At 42.2% G+C, this 23,875-nt stretch overlaps 1 protein-coding gene across 1 annotated transcript in view; it reads right to left on the reverse strand.

The window, feature by feature from the left end:
* The window catches only part of LOC145351921 (fibroblast growth factor receptor 4-like), a 59,210-nt gene extending 39,693 nt beyond the window's left edge, over positions 1 to 19,517 (reverse strand). The window contains exons 1-2 of the mRNA XM_080201711.1: positions 18,772 to 19,517; positions 7,676 to 7,952 (exon numbers count right to left, since the gene is read on the reverse strand). Of these exons, the coding sequence (XP_080057837.1) occupies positions 7,676 to 7,781 (106 nt within the window). The 5' untranslated portion in view covers positions 7,782 to 7,952; positions 18,772 to 19,517. The remainder of the gene's footprint in view (positions 1 to 7,675; positions 7,953 to 18,771) is intronic.
* Between the last annotated feature and the right edge of the window lie 4,358 nt (positions 19,518 to 23,875).

Raw genomic sequence — 23,875 nt, forward strand, 5'->3', positions numbered from 1 at the left:
CAGCACAACAGAGTTTGAGCTGAAGGATGGAAGGAGATGCTTGGATATGCCAAGACACATCTAGCCAATGTGTTTCTTTACTAAAATGTTGCAGAGTGAAGGAAAGTTCCATTTATTTATGAACTAAGTTATCCCTGTACACTGAATGCATCCCTGATAATATAGAAATTTAATATAAAAATGATATCGGAGAAATGGCGGCATTGTGGTAATTTCACTGGACTAATGATCTGGGGACATGGATTCAAATCCCACCAGGGCAGCTAGTGAAATTCAAATTCAATGAATAAATCTGGAATTATAAAACCAATCTCAGTTATCATTGTTACATAAAGACCCATCTAGCTCATTAAAGCTCTTTAGAGAAGGAGGTCTGCTGCCTTAACTCAGTGAGTTCTATATGTGCCTCCAGACCCACAGAAATGTGGGTGACTCTTAACTGCCCTCTGAAATGTTCAGTTCAAGGGATTGGCCAGTGAATGCAAAATCCAAGCCAATGCACCATAATTTTCTGATAAGATGCCTGTGTCAAAGTCCAACTAATCTCAAAGGTTTTCCCATAATGAAATAAAAGCTACTCAGATCCTAATTTAACTTTATGACAAGGTCAGGTTGTGATTGAATTGATTAGATCCACAATTTTACTGTTGGAGCTATTTCAGTGTTGAGCTATACTGGTGGAGCACATTTGAGGACGATCATTTCAATGTTGAGTTAGTAAATATACTGCATCACATAGTGTTAATCCATGCCTATTTATTCTGGATTGTGCAATCTGAGTCAAGGTAAAGACTAGGATTCTTGAACAAGACAGGCGTACAGGATTTCCATTTGTGATCAATGCCCAGTTACTACTGATGTAATGACAGAAGTTGACTCTCACCATCTAATAGCTTTCTAATACCATTTGTCTGGGTTTAACCATGAGGAATCTTTCTGGGAGAGGAGCGGGAAAATTAGCATCCACAGACGCATTAAGGTAAAAAAAAACACTTTGTTGTACCTACTCATGGGTTTATGGGATCATACAATCATAGAATTCCCCCTGTGCAGGAGGCCATTAAGTCTATCGAGTCTGCACCGACCACAATCCCACCCAGATCCTATTCCCGTATTCCCACATATTTACCCTGCTAATCTCCTGACACTAGGATCAATTTGCACAATCCTGATCCACAACTTCCCATTTGTTAAACTTTAATAAATGTAAATTTGCAAGCTGGGATTGTGCAATATTAGCTGTCAGTGGGAGCAGTGCAATTTTCGTCATATTTTTTGTAAGAGTCAAGTTGACCCAATGGTTTAAAGCTGAATCACGTAGACCAACAATGTCCCAAATTCAATTTTTCGCTATATCAATGGTAGCGGCACTATCATTAACCTTTAACTATGCCCCAGCATTAATTCTCCACAACATTACATAGTGTTTCAATGATTCCTGTTTTAAAAAAAAATCAATATGAGGATGCTTGGGGAAGACAGAAATAGACTGTGCTGATATATCCTTTACAGTAAGAAGTCTCACAACACAGGTTAAAATCCAACAGGTTTATTTAAATAAACCTGTTGGATTACTGTGCTTACACCAGTCCAACGCCGGCATCTCCACATCACATCCTTTACAATCAGATAACGTGCTGTCACTCACTGCCAAGGTTCCCAAATGAATTATGGCAACTTTGGTGAGGTATGCCCATGAGTGAGCCAATACTTTTGGGAGTTAAAGGTTGAATTTTTTTTGAGGGAAAAGAAATTGATTCATTGTTGACACTTTTGCATAAAAAAGTTTTCATAAATGGGCCGTGTCTTGTAATTAGGGAACTTCTTTTGTATTCCCAACTGCCTCTTTATCTCTTCCATATTCTGAGCTTTCACATGGATACTGTCTTTTTCAAAATGGATTGAAATGTGACTCCCTTTCTCTGATTTCCAGCTTGTTACTCTCCAAGCTACCAGTCAGAAGCTGCTTTCCCTTGGATCCCGCCTGTATCTTGATACTTGGAGATAATGTTAGTCTCAGGTTTTATATTTCCAGGATCCGTTGCCTTTTCCTTATTTGCTGTCGCAGCTGGCAGCAAACACAGGCCACTCTTGGGTCACTGAGTGTTAATCCTCGCCCTCTGGGAGCATGGCAACAACAAACACAAGATTCAAAGCCAGCCTGCCTTTCTCCATAGGCACTAGCCTGGAATTCCCTGATTCCTTCTTAAAATGACAGAGAGATTGAGTCCCATACTGGGAAGCAGACAAAGCTACCTCTTCTTCGGAACCTGACACATGAAGAAGTTTATTAAGATGTCATTTATCTCCAGCTGTGTTAAAGAGATGCGGACTGAATAAAATGCAATCTGCTCATGATGTCTTTTAACTTGCCCAAAAGAAAACAAACCTTGTTCTAAAATGCTAGACTTCCTGGGCTGATGGAATCACTGTCGTACTAATCGGGAGAAGCATAGGGAGAATGTGGGACTGATACTGCTTTCAGCAATAGACCCACAGTTCTTGAGACTGAAACTGATATCTACTTTGCAATATGCTAATAGCATCCCTGTTTCAAGTTGGGGACTCAAAGTTGGTTACTAAAATCTCAGAACCTTTCTAGAAAACACAAATAAGAGCTATGAAACTAAGAAAGAAACTTAAAAATGCAGAAAGCACAGCTTCTTTCAGATTTGATAGCTTCCTAACACTTTACCCATGATATAAGTAATGAACAGCATTATCATGTGAGGGTCATGGTAAGAACATAAGAACATAAGAAATAGGAGCAGGAGTAGGCCATCTAGCCCTTCGAGCCTGCCCCGCCATTCAATAAGATCATGGCTGATCTGTCATGGCTCAGTTCCACATTCCCGATGACTTTGTGGTCTCCAATTCTATCTGTCATCACAAAGTATGGTTCCAGTGATAGTTTTAGCAAATCATACCACTTTTAAAGAATCATACCACTTTGCTGTATCCAAATAATGAGGCATCTAACATTGGCATTGCAATGAAACTTTCACAACCGCTATTTCCAGTTATTCCTGAGGTAATGACATCCCTTCATTAATGTTGCTTTGCACCAAAGTGTATACCACCTATTCTAATGTTCTACTTAGCACTTTGACTCCATTCTGCCAGGGTACAGACCTGCTCTGTGGTTATATCTAATGGCTTAGCTTCTTTATCACTGTAAAGTCATATGCACTCATATGTATTTCTTTATTTTGGAGAAATGATACATGCATTTTTTTCATTACAAGCCCTGTACAGTTATTTAATGCAACTCTGCTTCAACTGAGTATTCTACAAAGTGAGAATCCTGATTAAGGATTGCCAAAATTAATTCTGGCACTCATCATTAAGATATGTAAATCTGATGAACTCAGATTCAAACCCAAATCTGATGAGTTAGCTGAACTTGGATAAGTACTTCAAGTTTTCCAATTGGCCTCAGCTCCCCAAACTAATAAAGGGGACAAGATTCAGAGTACTTCCTGCTAGCAAGCAGGCTGGTGTGTTAGCGCAGCATGGGATTGTGTTGGTCCAAGAGCCTGGTTTAAACTCATAGTTTAAAGGCACATAAGGATAAAGACTTGTGTCATCTCCCAGCAAAAACTCAGCTCAAGCAGATTGCCATTGTAAAGATGCTGTCAAAGTAAACAGCAAAAGAAAACTTCACAACATGTGCATAACCCATTACTGTACTGTTTTTCTGGGCATCAGGTATAGCAGGGTAGACCTAGAAGTTCACCCTTATTCACCAGAAGGTGATCTTTTCAACAGTTCAGAATGCAGAGTGGCGAGCGCTGAAAATCATGTTTAACCCCACAACAACCTTTTTTTAATGAATTAAAATGACAAAGTTAAGCTACCTTCCCCTACTGTGTTGCAGTTAAATAATGTTGCATTAGTCCATCCTCTCATCACCTCATGCTGCTGTCTGTCCAAACCGCTTTTAAATCTTCACACACCGCCTGCTTAGACAAGGCCTACCATCAGCCTCCTCAACCTGTTCACAGCTCAATCCCCTTTTAGTTTTGTCCCTGCCCTTCCATTCTAATGGCCTTGTATCTATAAGGTTTTTATTTCAGGTGACAGCAGCAATATGCACTCTGACCAGCCTGTTGAATCCATTACCATCGTTTTGTCTCAAAATTATTATGGGCACAGTACGAATACCACTTACGCACCTGATGCTACTCATAATACCGTAATCTAAACTCTTGAATTCTATCCCTAAGCCTTAAACTCCACCCCATGCCCTCACTCTCTCCAATAAGACATTTCTTCAAACTTTCCTCACCTGTCCTAATAGGTCCATATGTGGCTCAGTGTCACAGTTTTCTTCATAACATTTCTGTGAAGCACCTTGCGAGGTTACATTAAAGGTTGTATATAGTCTTTCTTGTTGCAAAGCACTTTGAACCATTCTTGGATTTTGAAAAGCAACCAACATAGAAATAGAAATATTTTTTCCCTTCTCTTACATGCCAATATTAATATGGGACAATTGTATGGGTTAACATCAATTCTGTACTCTCATATCGACATGGATACAAGTTTATTATCAGTTATGCACTCCTGCAACTTAATACATTTTTGTCAGTGAATTACAGCCTCCCAGACTGACTTAGCTATGGATGTGGTATCAGCTAAGTACAAGTCCTTCATAGGTATGGGCATGAATCTAGTTACACGTTAGCACAGATCCAGATCTGAGGTGCACTTTTTCTCCCCACTGACACAGGGATTGTCACTCAGTGTGTCGCACTTGTCTGGGTAGGTGACAATAACTGAAGACCTGGCTGCTCAGCTGGTCACTGACCGACACATTCAGCAAGCAAGGGAACAATATAAATAGGTAAGCAATAGTCACCGGTGAGCTGTGTGGGTCTTCTTATGTGGAGGATAAACTGCAAATGAAAAAATTCTACTTGTACGATAAGAACATAGAGGTTTTCCATTCTGGTTTAAGTGTTAGCCATAGTTTTGTGGTACTTTTACTAATTAGGTCACAATGTGCAATTGACGTAATTGTGGTATAAATTAGTTTAATCCAACGCAATCTGCATAACAAAATGGCTAGACGGTTGACTACTATTTATGAGGTAAAAAGCTTTGAGATGAAAGCATATTTAGATGGTGCATTGTGAAAAATCCCACTGATATGAAGAAATTGAACTTTAGGTTGAGTTTTATACAATTCAAAAAAAAGAATCCAGTACCTAAGTGTGAGAGGGTGGTTGGAAAGGAGACTTCTGCAACCAAAATCCTGCTATTCATTAAACAAGCAACCCTTAATTGGCTTCCAGGTCTGCAACAATTAAATATTCCTGAAAATTAGCCAAGTTCCTTCACTCTCTATTCAAGAGGAGCAGAGCAGAGTTGCTTGCAGGCCGTGTGAACTCCACGCCTCATCTTAGCTGCTATGTGTGAGACGTTCACTCCATTCATAATAAACTGACAGCTTCTGTTTCTGGTGCCACAGACTGTAGTAGGGAGGAGGGAGGTTGGGGGTGGGGGTTGGATTGTGTTTTCCAGAATGGCAGGGCAGCTTCTTTTCCCCGCTCCCCCTCCCCCCTGGGCCAGCCACCCCCTTACTTCATAGGTTTTGGCCTGGGGCCACCAATCTCACATTAAAGCCCAGAACATTGAAGGATAGAGTGACACACAGAATCGAGCCTGAGCGGGTGCTCTTTATACACAAATGTACACAATTCCCAGGGACAATAACTGGGCCACCACTCAAAAGCAGGCTAGATTACAGTGCGCATTTCTGTGGACAAAGGCCTCTCTCTGGGTCGAGACTTTGGGGGCAGCATGTGAGACAGGCTAATGAGATCTCACACAGCAAATCCCTCAGTAACCGCACTACGTCCTGATAACCCTCCTTTAACTCTTTGCGCACCAAGAAAGATTTACATGTTACAAACCATAGAGTGCTCCCTTAGCAACCTTAAAATCTCTCCTATAACCAATTTACCATTTAGGTCTTACAGCATCGAAGTATTTTATTGTATTTTCTTCTGTGTTCCTATTAATACACCTGATTAAGGCTGTAAATTGCTACCAATAGAGTAGGAGAAGCATAGAACAGGAGTCTTATCAGCAGATTCAAGAAAGACATGCTGGTTTGGTGCACTGGTCCGAACAGGCATTGGCGTGTGGCAATTAGGGGATTTTCACAGTAACTTCATTGCCGTGTTAATGTAAGCCTTACTTGTGACTAATAAATAAACTTTTCTATTCTAAACAAAATTCTTAAATTTACCTTTTAATACTTGAGGCTTGATCCATGATCTGTTCTGGGTTCAATGATTTAAATGGGAGAAGTGATAGTGCTACAATCATAGTTATGGAGGTGAAACTGTGTCCCTATAGACTGCAAGCCAGAAACTGATTGGAAATGACTATGTGCAGAAGACAAGCGAGACCAGAATAATGCCAGTTGTGGTGCTTCCCGTGGACAAATAGGTCACTAGTACTTGTTGTTCATTGATCGCGTGTAAAGCTTGGCCACTGGGCAAAATTATCAAAGGTGACTGCTACCATGAAGCCATGACCCAGCAAAGAATCAATGCGTTTAGGAAAGCAGATGTGGATGCGAGACAATTGTGGGGGAAGGGAAAAGAGAGAAAAAAATATATTGTTGATCGAATCTGGGTGCAGTGTCTCAATATACTCATAGCCAGTAGAACTGTTTGATCATTTATGGGGAGGCAGAGGTGTGGTGATACTGTCACTGCATTAGTATTCCATCTGATTCACTAAGGTCCTTTTGGGGAGGAAATCTACTGCCCTTGTATGAACTGGCCTACATGTGATTCCAGATCCTCAGCAATGTGGTTGACTCTTAAGCGCCCCCTTAAAGGCAATTAGGGATGAGCAATAAATGCAGGCCCATCCATATCCCATGAACGAATTAAACAACATTAAAACTCTGTAATGAGCAGTTAACGTTTCACAGATCAGTTTATTTCTCTTGTCCTTGTTCTTGAGGCAATGATATGGCTTCACTGACAAAAGCAACTTCACATCTCCTCAGCCAAGTGACCATTGTCCAGCAGCCTTTGGAGTAACAATGATGATGAGCAGTAACAGACGTAAGGCAAAGAAGCCCCTTGTGGTCAGCTATAACACAGTCCAACAATTGAATTGTCTTGAAACTTCCAGGCAAAAGGCAGTGGGAGAGCAAAAACTGGTTCAAGAACCAACATGGGAATGAATGTGACATGCAATTAGAGGCAGAAATGGACAAACGTCAGCCAAGAGTCAGTAGAGGAATGGAATCCAGTTTACCTGCCAATACAGGTGTACTTTTTGATCCAGTACTACTCAAGTCAGTCTTAAGGGTTGATTCTTTCCAGTCTAGGCTTATTTATTCAAGAGTCTTTGCAAGAATGCTGATAGAGAATTAGTCTATTCTAATTGCCGTCTCATATTAATTATATAGAATCCCTACGGTGCAGAAGGAGTCCATTTGGCCCATCAAATCTGCACTGACCACAATCCCACTCAGGCCTTACTCCCATAACCCCATATTTAGCCTGCTAATCCCCTGACACTAAGGTCAATTTAGCATGGCCAATCCACCTAACCTGCACATTTTTGGCCTGTGGGAGGAAACTGGAGCATCCAGAGGAAACCCACACAGACACAAGGAGAAAAATTAGTGTCATATTAGTCTTACCTGGTTGAGTGGTCTTCTCTTCCAATTGTGCTTTAGCAGGCCTCAACACAGTAAACGTAGTGAGGATGAATATGCAGAAACACAGTTTATGCAACATGTGGCTCATTCCTCTTCTTTTAAGTGAAAAATCAAAGGAATTATAAACCTTTGAATTTTTGTAACTCAGCTGCTCAGGGCACTCATTGGTGACATTGGGCGATGGCTGGGCCCCCAACACGTTGTATCTCAGTTGTTCTGTCCACTCATTGGCAGAAGTTTGTGAACAGCTGACAGTCTTCTGGAAAAGAAAAGAAAATGTTCAGCTTAAAATGATCAGCTCCCTCTGTGAAAATGATACTTCCACTAAGTCTCTTGACAGCGAATGCAGCCACAAAGACTGAAACAGTTGAGGCTCTTATCTACCAATGAATTTGTTCCTGGTAGGCTTCCAATGTGTTTACATTCAAGATGCCTGGTTTCCAGTGAAGAAGAGGGGAGGGTGAGTATGGTGGCTGGAGGAATGAGGAGGAAAAAGAAAGAGAAGGAAACTATTTATGTTATTTTGTTGCCCCTGTCTATTTCAATGGGATGAGACTTTGACTATGAGTGAAAGACCTGAGAAGATATGAGGATTTCTCAAATCTGTTCCCTTCTCTTTTACGACAGATTTCTCCTCGAGATTGTCCTTACAAGTCTAAACAGGAGAAATTATCACTAAGCAAGTCTGACGATTTTGTTATGAGCCGTCCCTTATCTTACAAAGATGTATTCATCTCCAGCACAGCGTGTACAAAACAAAATGAAACCTCAATTACTGACCATGAGAGGTAATGTCACCTTAATTTCCCTGAGTGATAATGTGGCAAGCCAACTGTCCACTCTTTAAAGAATATTCAATTGAAATCAATGGAATGAAGATTATAGAGTTGGCAGGTGGGGTGGGGAAATTTCAGCAACGGTCTGGGCTCCACCCTGCCAGATGACTGTTCAGACGAGAAAACTGAAATTCAACTCCTTAATTTCTCTCAGCTCCTGCCTTGCTTTTAGTCAGGGTTTTGATCATATGACAATTCATGTCATCGTTATTACACATTTAACATACTTTGACCTCAAGAGTAAGGATGTTTGCACATTGTAACTCATGTCCTGCCCTATTGTGCACAGGTGTAACCTCTGAACATGGATAAAGAAGAATATTTGATCCATCCATTTAGCAATGATGTTCTTCTCATCAAATCACCAGATTATGTCTTTAAGATTCTGACTGCTTTGCTTCCAGTAACTTATCTAAAAGCCATTCTAGAGATTGGACTCCTGTGGATATAAAATGGTGCAGTGATAATGTCACTGGACTAGTCATCCTAAGGCCCAGGTTAATGCTCTAGAGTATATGTTCAAATGCTACCAGAGCAGCCAGTGGAACTTGAATTCAATTAATTATGTGATGACGATCATGAAACTATTTTGATTGTCGTTAAAAATTCATAGTTCACTAATGCCTTTTAGGGAAGGAAATCTGCTATCCTTTACCTGATCTGGCCTACATGTGCTTCCACAGAAACGGGTTGGCTCTTAACTCCCCTCTGCAATATCCTAGTAAACCCCTCCCTCCCCCTCCCACTCCCACTTATTACGGACCCAGATCAAGTGCAGCTATTCAAGAGATGCCTCACCATCACTTTCTCTAGTGCAATTAAGAATGGGCAACAACTGCTGCTGGTCTTGACTGCAAAGTCATTCTCCCATGAATTTTGTTCTAAAAGCCAACAACATTGAAATGAGCAAAATCAGCTTGTATCACTTGGAGAATTGCTTTATTGCTGTTCAGTGAGGTTGGAACTTGCTGATCAGAGTCCCCTAATTCACCTGTGAATCCTGGCATCGAAAGAAGTCTGCAACATCCGATGAATCATACCTGCATGCAATCTTCAAATCCCAAGGTGTGCCTGTGCCCTTGCATTTAGCAAACATTCATGGAGTATAGTTTGCATACTGTGACTCTAATCTTGTGGACTAACTTGGAGAATTGATTATTGCATTCAGTCAGAATATCTGGTGTCTTGTATATTAACACCACACTGTTCAATTTTACAGGTGATGGTAAAAGCCCCATTCTCACCTACACAGAGAAATAATTTGTTTTTCAACGTTTTAAATGCACACTCCTATTGATAACAGGGCACTCTTAGCCCCCTTCTGGTTTAGTGGGAAAGTACATTGCCCAATGTGACATTCAGCCACATGCACAGAGATCCCCATTTCACTGCAGGCTCTATATTCAGTTAATTCATTTCTGCGTGGGCAGCTAAAGCTAGTCCTTGGCTTTGCAGAGGAAAAATCAACCTGGATTTCCATGTCTCACCACAATCCAGCAATACTTTCTTTCAAGTCCATTCAGGTTGAATAAAGAAAGATTTTGGTTTGGCTGTGATGCTCCCCTCAGTTGAATAGCTCGCTGGAATTTATTACACTGACAAATGGGATCCAATGGATCACATGACATTGCATCATCAGAAAATGTGGAAGGAAACTGGGAAAAAAGAAATGCTGTTGGAAAGTAAGGACTGAACAGGTGCCTAAGCTAATGCAGCTTATTAAATTACACTAATTCCTCTTATCAACAAGGCTCTATATCATGCACAATGTTCACTCACTGAACATGGAAGTAGTTTCATGGAGGTAGTCCTAATTTAGAAAGGGACCATCCTCTAAATCCGCCACCCCATCCCACCAACTCAAGATCAGAGAAAAAGATGCAGTATGCTTGATTAGTTTCTTTAACTTGGGAGTACAACAGCAAACAGTTGTGAAAGCAGCCTGACTTGACTAACAGCGGGCCCTCTGTCCACTGAAAAGAGCATGTCCGTCTTCCTCTCACTCTCTCTTCCTGTTGTTTTAAAGTCAGGATCCGAAAGAGCTTTGCTCAAGACAGGGGAGTAATTCTTCTATCGTCCGCTCTCACTTGTCTGAGACATCAAGGGCCATCTGTTCATTCTGCTGTTAGCACACTATTGACAAAGAACCCTCTTACTTTCCAACATGGTTTAAAGCACAATCTCTCCATCTACCTCCTCCCCCTCCCCCTGTCCCGTTCCCCATACACCCATTCACTAACTACAACCAACGCTTCCTGAAATCCTGAAGCTTTGGTTCTGATACGTCAACACTCGTTGTTTATCTCTTACATTTGTCATTTGTCTAGCATTTGTTAAGTGGACTAAGGCAGAACTCTTTTTGTCAACTTAATTGTGAAGGCTGTTCTCTTCACAATTAGACATAAAATTCACAGACCATTCTGACTCAGTTCCTTGTCATAACTGCCAGTCCCCTGTTCTGTACTCCCCTTTGTCCCTATTACAGTGATGTGTAGTTTAATTAGTAATCAGTGAATTTATTTGTAGGCTTTCCTGATAGTTTAGTAAACTTATTCGGAGAATAACACAGATCTAAAAGGTCCCACAATTCATTTTCAACTGGGCGGAATTTTACAACCTCTTTGCGCCCATTTTGCAGCAGGAAAATGTCATAAAATCAGGCGTAAAGCAGCTAGCAGGAACGGCACCCATTTTTGCACCTGTTGCGATTTTACAACACCCGGATTTCCGATGCAGTCAGCCTCTCACCAGAAATTGGCGAGAGGCTGATTAATTTATTGAAATGTATGCAAATGCTGTTTCGTATCTGCTTAGCGAGCCTGGTGCTCAATCGTCCGGGCTCATTTGCCTTCGTGGCCTTGCCAGGAGACGTTCTCTCCAGCGAGGAAAACACCTGCTCCCCCTGAACGAGGAACAGATGTGTTCACCTCATCGGTGGAACTTAAGGCCATTGGGGCCTCACGAGAGGCTGACTACAAGGTGGGCTGCTCCTTGGCCAGTGTCAGACCGGCACCTGGACAATGCCCACCGAGCACTTTGCACTGTCCACCAGACAGTGCCAAAAAGTGGGGCCAATGGGGGGGTTGTGGACTCTGGGGGTGGGCCAGTTGTGGGTGGGGAACCCCACTGCCACTCTGCCCGCGATCAGAGGAGGAGGGAATGGGAACCGCGATCGCTCCGCATGGCGGAGGCTGCATCTCAGGCCACGGGCCCCTGTGATTGTGGGGGTGGGGTTGTTGGTTGAGGCTGCCTGCAGTAGCAGGGGCCTGACAGCTGTCTCTGTCTGTCTGTCTCTCTCTCTGTCTGTCAGACCTGTGCTAAAGTGCTTGTGCAGCATCAGAGATCTGCATATGTGCGACACCTTCCTCTATAGGCTGGCTGACAAATTAAGCCCCACCCATAGCCTCTCCAGCTAGAAACTGTCTAGCCCATCTTTTCAGAGTGCATAAGATTGGGTGTGAAACTTTGTCTGAAAAACAGAGCTGGAACGCTCCCATTTTCAGATGAGCTGGACACTTCTCATAAAAAATCTCAAAATTCTGCCCCATATGTCCGAGTGATGGAAAGAAAATTTTGACCAATATCAGGATTGCATCTCAGGTGAAGTTAAAGATCGTGTTGTCTGTGATATTAATGAATTGGTACTTTCCCTCAACAAAACCAAAGAATGTCAATGCGGGGATATGAGTTTGCCCTTGCATAATGTTCTTCTTCCCATCCAACATAAATAACATTATCCCTAACTGGCAGATTTAGTAAGTGACAAGAGATCAAACTGGTGCAGAGTGAGCAGCAGACAGACTTGGCTTGCACAGAAAGAAGATGGAACATACAGAACAAGGCTGGCACACAAACTGAGGGAGGTAGACACAGCCTTGACTCCTACACAGTGAGAAAGGCAGATTGGTCTCATGTTAGTGAGCTGCACAGATATAGGCAGACTGGCACTCTTAACAGAATCTTATCATCCCTGATTGCGATTGGGTGTTCCAACCCCACATGGCTCAGAGGTATGACCAATGTTACAATTTTACCAGAAGTTGCCAATTAACAATCAGCCTCCATGCTGCAGTCCAATTAAGAACAGTTGGCAGGACATGGACACAAGGGGGGCTGAATTCAGTAGCCCAGTGGGAGGGCCTGCTGGACGTGATGGCTATCAGAAGGAGATGGCTACTGCTAAAGGAGAGCTTGAGGATGCCTCAAAATAGAAGTCCTCAAAATGAATGAAATACCCCTCTAAGGGTTTACTGAAGTAAATGTCCAGAGCATTCATGGCCATCAGCTTGTGGGAAAACCCCTGCACAAGAATGATTTTGACTGTGGTTGTGAACACTTCAGCCTTGCAGTACTGTTATAGTGGCATGGACAGAAGCCTTAATGTCCCTCTGGCCTCCTGCTGTGAGGTCATCTCTGATACCCTGATGGACTCCTGACACTGATTTCCTGAAGGCAGGAACACATCAGGGAGCCGAATCAATGTATGGTGTTCCAAATTTCTTCATCCCACCCCCTCCCCTCCTCAGGGCCGATAAGATTCCAGTCATGGAGTAAGAAAACAGTTCTGACAGGTACACAGAAGGTACACAGGTGGACTATAACTAACTCCAGAGAGAGTTAGACTCCAGCACTGATAGTGAACAAAAGAGATAGAATTCCAGCTCATACACAAATGAAAAAGCTGCCTTGGGCTCAGGTTAGCAGTGCAGTAATATAGGTTTTACCATGAGGATCAGCACATAAATGTAAATATACTGCTTAATACTTCTACCAAGTATTTGCAGGGAAGATATGAGTAAAGCTTTCTCCAAAGAAGACCATTGCAGGAAAGATAATCCAGAATATTACTTTAAATTTATTGAAGGATTAGTACTAGAGGATACAGCTTTAAACTAGTAAAAGGGAATTTTAGGATTAAAATCAGGAAATTCTTCTTCACACAAGAAATGATTAAAATGTGCCATAAATGTCTTAAAGAGAACGGAGGCAAAAATGCAGGAATATGTAGGAAACAATTGGATGTTGCAATGAGTTAATGTTAGAGTTTCTCCGGATGAATGAATTAATATGAGGAAATTATCTTCCTCATCTGTATTATTTTACGACCATTGACAACATCACATGTAACTATATGGAAACCATCAACATCAAGCATTCGATCCACTAACTTGGTTGGCTGGTGGTGAGAACATAAGAACATAAGAAATAGGAGCAGGAGTAGGCCATCTAGCCCTTCGAGCCTGCCCCGCCATTCAATAAGATCATGGCTGATCTGTCGTGGCTCAGTTCCACATTCCCGCCCTCTCCCCATAACCCTTAATCCCCTCTCTTATCAGAAACCCATCAACCCGCGTCTTAAAAATATTTAGCGAGGTAGCCTCCACCACTTCAACGGGCAGAGAATTCCAGAGATTCACCACCCTTTGAGTGAAGAAGTTCCTCCTCAACTCCGTTCTAAACCGCCCCCCCTTTATCTTGAGGCTGTGCCCCCTAGTCCTACTGGCCTTTCTGAGCGGGAAGAGTCTTTCCACCTCTATCCTATCCATCCCATTCATCATCTTATACGTCTCAATGAGATCTCCCCTCATTCTTCTAAACTCTAACAAGTACAAGCCTAGTTTATTCAGCCTCTCCTCATAGCTCAATCCCCTCAACTCCGGCATCAGCCTAGTAAACCTCCTCTGCACTCCCTCCAAGGCCAAAATATCCTTGCGTAAGTACGGCGACCAAAACTGCACACAGTACTCCAGCTGCAGCCTCACCAATGCCCTATATAGCCGCAGCAAGACCTCCCTACTTTTATATTCAATCCCCCTTGCTATGAAAGCCAGCATCCCATTCGCCTTCCTGACCACCTGCTGCACCTGCAAGCTGGGTTTTTGCGACTCATGCACAAGGATCCCGAGGTCCCTCTGCACCGTCGCCTGCTGCAGTTTTTCTCCACGTAAGTAATAATCCTTCCTACCATTATTCCTACCAAAGTGGACCACCTTGCACTTGCCAACATTAAATTCCATTTGCCAGTTCCTGGCCCATTCGCCCAGCCTATCTAGATCCTTCTGCAGACTCTCCACACCCTCCGCACAATTTGCCGTTCCTCCAATCTTGGTGTCATCAGCATATTTCGACACCATACATTCAGTTCCCTCCTCCAGATCATCTATATAAATGGTAAATAGCTGAGGCCCCAGCACCGACCCCTGAGGCACTCCACTAGTCACCAATCGCCAATCCGAATAGCACCCATTGACCCCCACTCTCTGCCTCCTATTTGACAACCAATCCTCTATCCATGCTAACACCCTACCCCCAACTCCATGCCCCCTTACCTTCTGCAATAACCTCTTGTGAGATACCTTGTCAAACTCCTTCTGAAAATCAAGAAAGACCACATCCACCGGCTCTCCTCTATCCACCGCCCTAGACACATCCTCATAGAACTCCAGTAAATTTGTCAGACACGACTTCCCCTTAACGAAACCGTGCTGCGTCTGCTCTATCAAGCAATTCCCCTCAAGATGCTTCGCTATTTCCTCCTTGATGACGGATTCTAACATTTTACCTACAACAGACGTTAAACTAACCGGCCTATAGAAGCAGCCATGGAACTAAAGGAACACCAGGTTCCTCAGAAAATGGCTCAAGAAGATACATCTGTTGTATTACAAGTACCCATTCATCTTTTAGGACTAGGATTTCTCTCTGTTATCACTCCTGCCACATTGCTCCGTTGTAAAGGGATCATTCATGCAACGTAAAACAAACTAGTATGTGCCTGCCTTTTGAGCTGGATTAAAAGTCCACCAGTGTGGGTGCAAATACCAAGGTTACATGCAACCTTTAAAAACATTTAAGGAGCAGTAAGCATCAATTTTTAATCCATAGAATCAAACTTTGGTAAAATTTTGATAATTCCAAGATATTTATAATACATTTCATAATAAACAGCAAGAGAAAAGAGTCAGCACTGATTTGTTCCCCACAGTTAGCACAATATTGCATCTCGTGTTTCTTTTTGAAGTGCTAACGAATAAACAGCTTTTTTCTGCAAACTTCCTACCTCCCCTACTGAATATTTTCCTGAGCTGTTCTGTAGGTATGGATTAATCTCCAGTACTCAAAGTTTCCCATATCCACAAATGTACTGTACATGTCTACCTGAGGTCAGGAGATACATAAGAACTAGGAGCAGGAGTAGGCTGCTCTGCCACTCATGACTGATTTTTGTCGTGGACTCAGCTTTACTTACCCGCTCTGCTCACCGTAACCCTTCATTCCTCTACTGTTCAAAAATCTATCTATCTTTACCTTAAAAACATTCACCAGGTGGCCTCAACTGCTTTACTGGGCAGGGAATTCCACAGATTCACAATTCTTTGTGTGAAGAAGTTCCTCCTCAACTCAGTCCTAAATCTGTTCGCCCTTATTTTGAGGCAATGCCCCCTAGTTCTAGTTTCACCCGCCAATGGAAACAATCTCCTTGCTTCTATCTTATCTATTGCCTTCATAATTTTATATGTTTTTATAAGATTTCCCCCCCCCCCCGCACCTCATTCTTCTAAATTCCAATGAATATAGTCCCAATCTGAATCTCTCCTCATAAGACAACCCTCTCAACTCTGGAATCAACCTAGTGAATCTTCTCTGCATTCCCTCTAGTGTCAGTATATCCTTCCTCAAGTAAGGAGGCCAGAACTGTACACAGTACTCCAGGTGCTGGAGTAATTTACAGCAGGAACTCTAAGATTTTCCTTTTCTTAATCCAGGGATGCTGAAGATAAATGCTATCTATTGGCCTATCGGAGATAAGGAATCAAAACTGTAACATTCCTAGTGTGCATGTACACTACATTAATGAACTGAGCCACTGACAGAGCCCCTTCAATTATTTTAAGTGAAAGTATTCTAGGTTTGGGCATGGAGATTGTAATTCGTGGTTTGCACAAACCTCATGATGTGAGGGAATGCACCAGTTTTTAACAGTGCACTCCTAATCTTCTGACCTTCTACAAAATTGTTTATCCAACATATTGGCCAATTTTGTTTAGTACTTTGAGATCTAATCAGTTACATAGGCTTGCAGAATTTCTGTTACACTTCAGAACAGCAGGTCAGTGAGTTTGGATACATTTTTTAGTAAATTTTGTGCTTTCTTGTAAAACCATGAATTCATAATACCTCTGCTTTGATTATTTATGATGTGGATGTGCCGGCGTTGGACTGGGGTAAACACAGTAAAAAGTCTGACAACACCAGGTTTTAGTCCAACTGATTTATTTGATAGTAAACGCACAAGCTTTCGGGTTAGTCCCTTCGTCAGGTGAATGATGAAGGGACTAACCCGAAAGCTTGTGCATTTACTATCAAATAAATCAGTTGGACTAAAACCTGGTGTTGTCAGACTTTTTACTTGATTATTTACTACAGTGGATTAATTTAGGAACAGTGTAAAATAACCTTGCAAGGAACAACACCTCCTATTACGATCACTTATGTACACATTGATAAGAGGCTCTACTATTCTTTCCTCTCCACTGGAGGCGTCTTTAAATAGTAATTAATATGCATTGAAAAAAACATCATTCATGCTTTCAGCACGTACTGGCTGGTGCCTACTGGGATCTGATGAGGACTATCTATTTCCTCTAAGGAAGCTACTTTTCTCTAAGTAGTCTGAATGAGGGGTTGACCCTTTTGATTTATAACATTTCCTCAGTGAATTCGAAAAGATCAAATCTCATTAAATTAATTCTGACCGTATGTATTTCCTTATCAGTGCAAGGCAATGACTTCTAGAAAACTATTGCAGGAGATCCTGAGCATGGGAGTAAGACTCAATCTGAGAACGCATTTAAAACTCTCCAGCAGAAAACAGCATACTTTGTTCTCACTATAACAGTGAGTCATCTAAAAGAGTGAGACTTGTCTTTTTGAGTTGGTGTTTGAATGGGTAAGACAATAAATGTATATGCAAGCTGGTGATTGTTAGCCTGTGTATATGCTTGTAGAGGAGGTTTCATGCAGGTGATAGGTGTATATAACAATATCCCTGTTTTTAATAATGAGACCCATTCGGAAATGGGTTAGAAGAACTTACAATATGATAAAAATTAACCAGGTGATATCTGTAGACAGGAATCTGCCTCCAGGAAGTGTTAAATGTGTAAAATTATAATAAAGGCACATAAGTCTAGCTTTCCCCCACCCTGGAAAGTGTCTGTGAATTATATCTTTCTGATACAAGCCCTAACAACAGCAGCAGCCTGGCTTAGAATGTGTCGTTTCACATCAAAACCCTTCAAGCAAAAGGACTGGATTGGAACTAATTTTACAGTGTAAAACATTGCAAGTTCATCTCAGTTAACATTGTGTAGTAGAACGAATCAATGAAAAGGTCTGGTAGAAAAATTACAAATAAATTCTTACAGCTGATTACACTCTTCTTGAAAGATTAATTTTGATGACAGTCAGGTGAGCGATTTTGTTCTGTTTGGAGGGGCTTTTAGTTATATCATATTTAATTCCCAAGGATGATTTGACAAATTGTTCCACAGAATCAAATGTAATTCAATGTAAAATGTCACAGCAGCCAGAATCCTGAGTGCGGCATCTCTTCAGGATTCTAATTATTATTTTTGTTTCTTAATTTGTTCTATACCATTCACTAACTATAATGAAGGAAAACAGTGTGTCTCACCACATTCATTATTTTGATCTTGAATCTTCAGTGACAATAAGTAATGAATAAAACACTTGCTACATATAGAGGAAGGAATTAAGCAGACTTCTCAGGTGTGAACCTACCACTTCAATATTTGTATGACTGTCCCAAACCAGATAATGCTGACATAATATTAATAAATATACCCCATGCAGCAGCTTAATACAAAGAAGAATTAATTAACAGAATGGCCTGCCTTCCCTGAAATGAGAATTTAAAAGAAATTAACAGGAAAAGTCGGGGGGGGGGTGGTGGGGGGTGAAATTATAGGGTTATTGAATCACTCACTGAAGCACACGGGGAAATCTTTTGATTTCCCATATGGCCAGTCCACCCGTGAGGATTATATACCCTCAGCACAGTTGGCTGGTCACAATCTGTTGCAGAAGAATGTACATTCTGGTGTTTATCACAAGCAATCAGAAGGCTTCTGTCCACACACATTTATATACATTAAACACACACAAGACCCACATACGTGTCTACCATCACCATTGCTTGTTTACTGCTAAGAGACTTACCTCTTTGCAAATCTTCAGAGCATCCCAGGTAAATTAGTAACCGTACGAGTCGTAACTCAGATGTTGGTTAGAGCAATCGGTCGATCCATACAAGTCCCAAGAAGAAGCTGATGATACGGGAATTAAGTAAACTCCACTAATTGTCCGTCCACTCAATACACGCCGAAAAGAAAAAAAGCTGCAAGAAGTTATTCTACTGTTTGTACAGAGTCTGAGTCAAAGTCACAAACGCATCAAAAGGGAGACTGGTGCCACCGTTGCACAGTGAGGAAGATGGACACAGAGGCACTAAACTTCCAATAATAGTATTCAATCCTTGTCTCCAACTCTCCAGGAAAAGTTCCTTCAAATGCAAACTGGTGAATCCTAGGAAAGTTCACGTCTCTGGTTGTCCCAGCAAATCCCGTGAAATACAATTGCTACAAGATGAATTCTCTTACAACTTGTGAACCTTTGGCACAGCCAGGAGTCGACTTTACCTGTGTGTAGCACCCTCTTTACTGTCTTCGGACTTCATACTCTGGCAGTCACAAATGTGCTACACATTTAAATCCAAAGTAAACAAAACAAAGTTCTAGGCGGGAAGAGGACTGTTTACACACTTGGATCACTGAAAAAAACGTTTTTTAAGTTTCACTGTATAACACAGAGCCGTTCTCTTCTGGTAATGGGACTGCTATTCCCAGAGAGAAGTGTCCCAGTTTGTACTCTCACTGTACATAGGAGGTAGCTGCAGAGCTCTGGGCTCTATTGCCTGTTCTCGCAGCTCGCTCTCTGCACACTGTCTGACTGAGACAGTATTGCCAAAGCCTGTGCCCTGAAGGGGTCAGCAGCATTAGAAATCTCAATTAGCAGCTCTCGCGTTACACCCACTGTTTGCTGGAAGGTTCTATCTCTCACTCACTCTGAGGTAACAATAGCTCTTAAAGGGAGCTGAAAGAGAGGAGGTGGCTCCAGTCGCCTGGTACCTCCCCCCTACCCCCCCAGCTCTGCACCAAAATCCTTTCACACACTGGAAGGAGAAAAGGTAGCGTTTGTCCTATCTGTGGAGAATAGGATTAACCCTTTTCAATGCAGGCTCCTCGCTGCAACAATGACAACCTGCTTTCTGCTACAGTACCTAGTTATTTAGAAAACACTGCTGCCCTCCAAAAGAGATTGACAAAGAGGGAATTCTTCACATATCTTCAGCATTCAAGGGGAACTGAGTGAAAGTTGACATTTGAAAACATATAAATATTCTTTATTGTAATTTTTCTCACACATATTTGCCAAGAATTTGGTCTGAACGATGTGAAAATACTTCCACTGCCCCATCCCTCCTTGAGGCCAGCCCCCTCTTTCCGAAAAAAAATGGTTCCTAATCTTCACAGAAGCTTTATCACAGGTATTGATTTGACAATTTGTATTTTTAATTTTTTTTTGCCTTCAATTTTCCTCCCCCCACACCCCCTCCCTTCCCTCCCCCTTCTTGTAGGTGCTAGTTCTTTGCTGGCTACCCTCCAATACCTCCCAGAAGTTACTGAATCATTTAGATTACTGTTACAAGTCGCCCTGCAATGCCTCTCCCAAAATGCCTATTCTTCAGCCATGAGCTGAGACAGCAAGCGTCAACAAGCTGTATGATTATCGGGTGCCAGGTTTTCATCTAGGATGGAGCCCTTCTGATTTTTCCTTTCCCAAAGCCCAAAGGCACCAAGACTATTATTGCTATGCTTAGGCCACCCTAGTTGTGATCAACTAACGCAAAATTCTTCTCACATACATAGCTCAGTGCACACTGATCAAACAAAGCTATCATAACTTGTTGGCAATTATTTTCTTTCTGGCACATAAGTCAGTAAAGAGGTATGTACAAAGCAAAACAACATCAACTTGCATTTGCAATTTCAAAGTACTAAGATGCCCCATTGCTTCATATGAACATTATCAAGATGTTTTTAAAAAATCAGGCCTTTGGCACACTGTGAGATACTATACACCAAAGTACATCTCAGAATTGGATGCCATTTATTCATTATTAACCTTCATTTTCCACGGAGATTTTTACCCTTCATCTAAAAGGCTTTACTCCCTTGGCCTATTTCTTGAACAGGTCATTAATTTTAGGATAGCTTCTGAATAAAAGTCTACTTTTTCACTTTTTCTGGATCTTCCAAAACCTAAATGAGTGGGATGGCTGTCTTCTACTCTCAAATCAGTGGCTGAGAGAAATGCCAGATACTTATTCATTCTCTTTTACTTTTTAAGGTGGAAGTGTTGTCTAGCCAATGTTTCACATCTCATGGTGGTGTGGCTGAAATCAAAATATGAACGAACATGGATATAAACCCTTCACAGCCTCCAATTTATAATGTCTTGTTCCTAAGTAAACACACAATGCAAATTCTCCCTAATTAAAAAAATAATCTATCATTGTGCACCTCTAGCACTTAAAGTATCTGCAAAGTAGTAGTTTGGGCACATTATAATTTGAATGAAATACAAAAATCTTATTGTTTTATTACAATATTTCCCTCCCTTTTTTAACATCAGTGTTGGATTAGAAAATAGAATGATTGACAGAATTTTGGGAGCAATGTTACTCCTCCTTAGCTCTTCTTCCAAATGAGTGTAATACTGCAATATAGCATCAGAATTTTTAAACTGTCAGCCAGAACCATAGACAATCCAAGAAAACAAATTGGGACTTGAATTTAACTGTGATTTCTGGGCAGAGCAAAATTGAAAACTAAAGAGGAAAATGTGAGAGACAGTTACCAGTTCAGGCAGTATCTGTCAAGGAGTACAGTTCAGGCAATATCTGCCAAGGAGTGCAGTTCAGGCAGTATCTGCCGAGGATCACAGCTCATGCAGAATCATGGTATACAGGTAAGATGGTACCTGCCAGAGAGCGCGGGTCAGGCGGCATCTGCTGGGGGGCGTGGGTCAGGCAGCATCCGCCGGGAGGGCACGGGTCAGGCAGCATCTGCCAGAGAACACGGGTCAAGTGGTATCTGTCGAGCAACATGGCTCTGGCAATATCTGCCGCGGAACATGGGTCAGGCAGCATCTGTCGAGCAACACAGCTCTGGCAATACTTGCTGAGGAACACGGGTCAGACAGTATCTGCCCGGGAACACGGGTCAGACAGTATCTGCCTGGGAACACGGGTCAGGTAGTATGCCGAGGATCACAGGTCGGACATTCTCTGTCATGGGAAAACAGGTTAGACAATATGTGTCATGGGAACACATGTTCTGTCATGGGAATCTGTCATGGGAACAAAATCATTTTCAGCACAAAATTGGAAATAAGTTAACCGAGAACTTCCACATTGGTTTTGGCATAATTTCAGTGTTTAATCCTTTTTTTGGCAGCAAAGTGGGAGCGGAAGCTGTTTACACTGGTTTGCCGCCACAAAATCTGTCTCCCTGAATTGCCTCAGGCTTTTTGGCTCCTCTAACAAGGAGGAATCCCATTTGAGATCAGTTACCTACACTCTTAACACAAGAGCCCATGGTTCACATGTTTGTGTCTACTCCATTTGCAGAACACTTAAGGGGCGGGGCAGGGCAGGTTGGGCTCAAAATTCAAAGAAATTGTCAGGAAAAGCTGAGACAGGTGACAGTGAGATATTTCTAAGTCAGAAGAAAAGTTTTGGCACTGATTCTTGCAACTATTGTCTTTTGGATTCCGCCTCCAGCGATCTGGACTTGCTTCTCACTGCTTCTGACAGCCTTGAAACCATTGAGGGGTTTCCTACCCCCCTCCACCTCCCCATACCCCAGCCCCCCCCTCTCCCTACTCCCTACACCACCCACCACCCCCCCACCACCCTCCACCTCCCCCCAACAAAAAAAAATCAGGGCATCTTAGGAACAGGTATGGCATTTCCCGTGGGCAAACCATTGTACAGCATGGAGAAGGAGCAGCAGCAGTGGCAGCAAAATGGTGCAAAGGAAAGTCAGGCAGCATTTAAGGAGGCTGAACCCACTTAATTCAACTTTCTATTTTAAAGAATATATAGACAATACGCTTCAATATACAGATTGTACTAGTAACTTAAAGAGGAGATGTGTAGTCCTGTTGCCATCTATGTTAGGACCTTGGATCTACACTGGTCTATCTACAGTGATTTCCCTGTGGTCTTGAAGATGGTAAGAAGTCTCTCAACACCAGGTTAAAGTCCAACCAGTTTATTTAATAGTAAACCCACAAGCTTTCGGGGTTTGCCCCTTCGTCAGGTGAGTGGAGAGTTCTGGTCTCACCTGACGAAGGGGCAAACCCCGAAAGCTTGAGAGTTTACTATCAAATAAACTGGTTGGACTTTAACCTGGTGTTGAGAGAATTCTTACTGTGTTTACCCCAGTCCAACGCTGGCATCTCCACGTCTTGAAGATGAATATCAGCCTCAACCTTAATGGCACAGGTTCAATTCAAACAGCAACCTTTGTAGCCAGGTTTCATTATAGGAATGCTTTGACTCAAACATGATATCACAGCAAGGCAGCAGTGAGACAGGGTTACCTAGTTTTATGGGATTGCTTGCTTTCCAAAGGGACAGCGTAGAATAAATAGCACATGCATTGCTTCGTGACAAAGAGCATGTTTATTGTAGAACATTCCAATAGTGAAAACAAGCCCTACTTAATCTGACCTTGATGCTTTCTCTGGGCGCTTATATAGAAGCCTTTCTTTCACCTTTTCTGGTGCCCCTCAGGCTGAGGGTCAATATTGCAACAGATGGCTAGCTGCTCATATTCAACAAAAGGGTCATGAAGCAGATATTGTCTTACCATCATGGTAGAGCTGCTGCTGCAGCTTTGGAGCTAATTTCTAGGAAACCAATGTCATCTTTTTTCTTCCACTGATAGTGTTCTAGAGCGTTGGGCTGGTGAAGGAGGCAGTTAAGTGGAGGCTGGGGAGAGGTTGGCCTGAGGTCTGATGCGTGCTGTGGCTTGAGAATTGTAGATGCATTCTAACCACCATTATTCATTGGTATAGGAACTGTGTCTTCACTGATCAGCAGGACGGCTGATCTAATGCTGAGAACCCTGAGAAACAGTAACATGCATTCAGGCTGCCACGGCATGGAAGCAAGTTTTCCGATTGTTGTCTATTC

This window comes from Carcharhinus amblyrhynchos, chromosome 13 (genome assembly GCF_965287045.1).
Source record: "Carcharhinus amblyrhynchos chromosome 13, sCarAmb.v2.hapA, whole genome shotgun sequence".
NCBI lineage: Eukaryota > Metazoa > Chordata > Chondrichthyes > Carcharhiniformes > Carcharhinidae > Carcharhinus > Carcharhinus amblyrhynchos.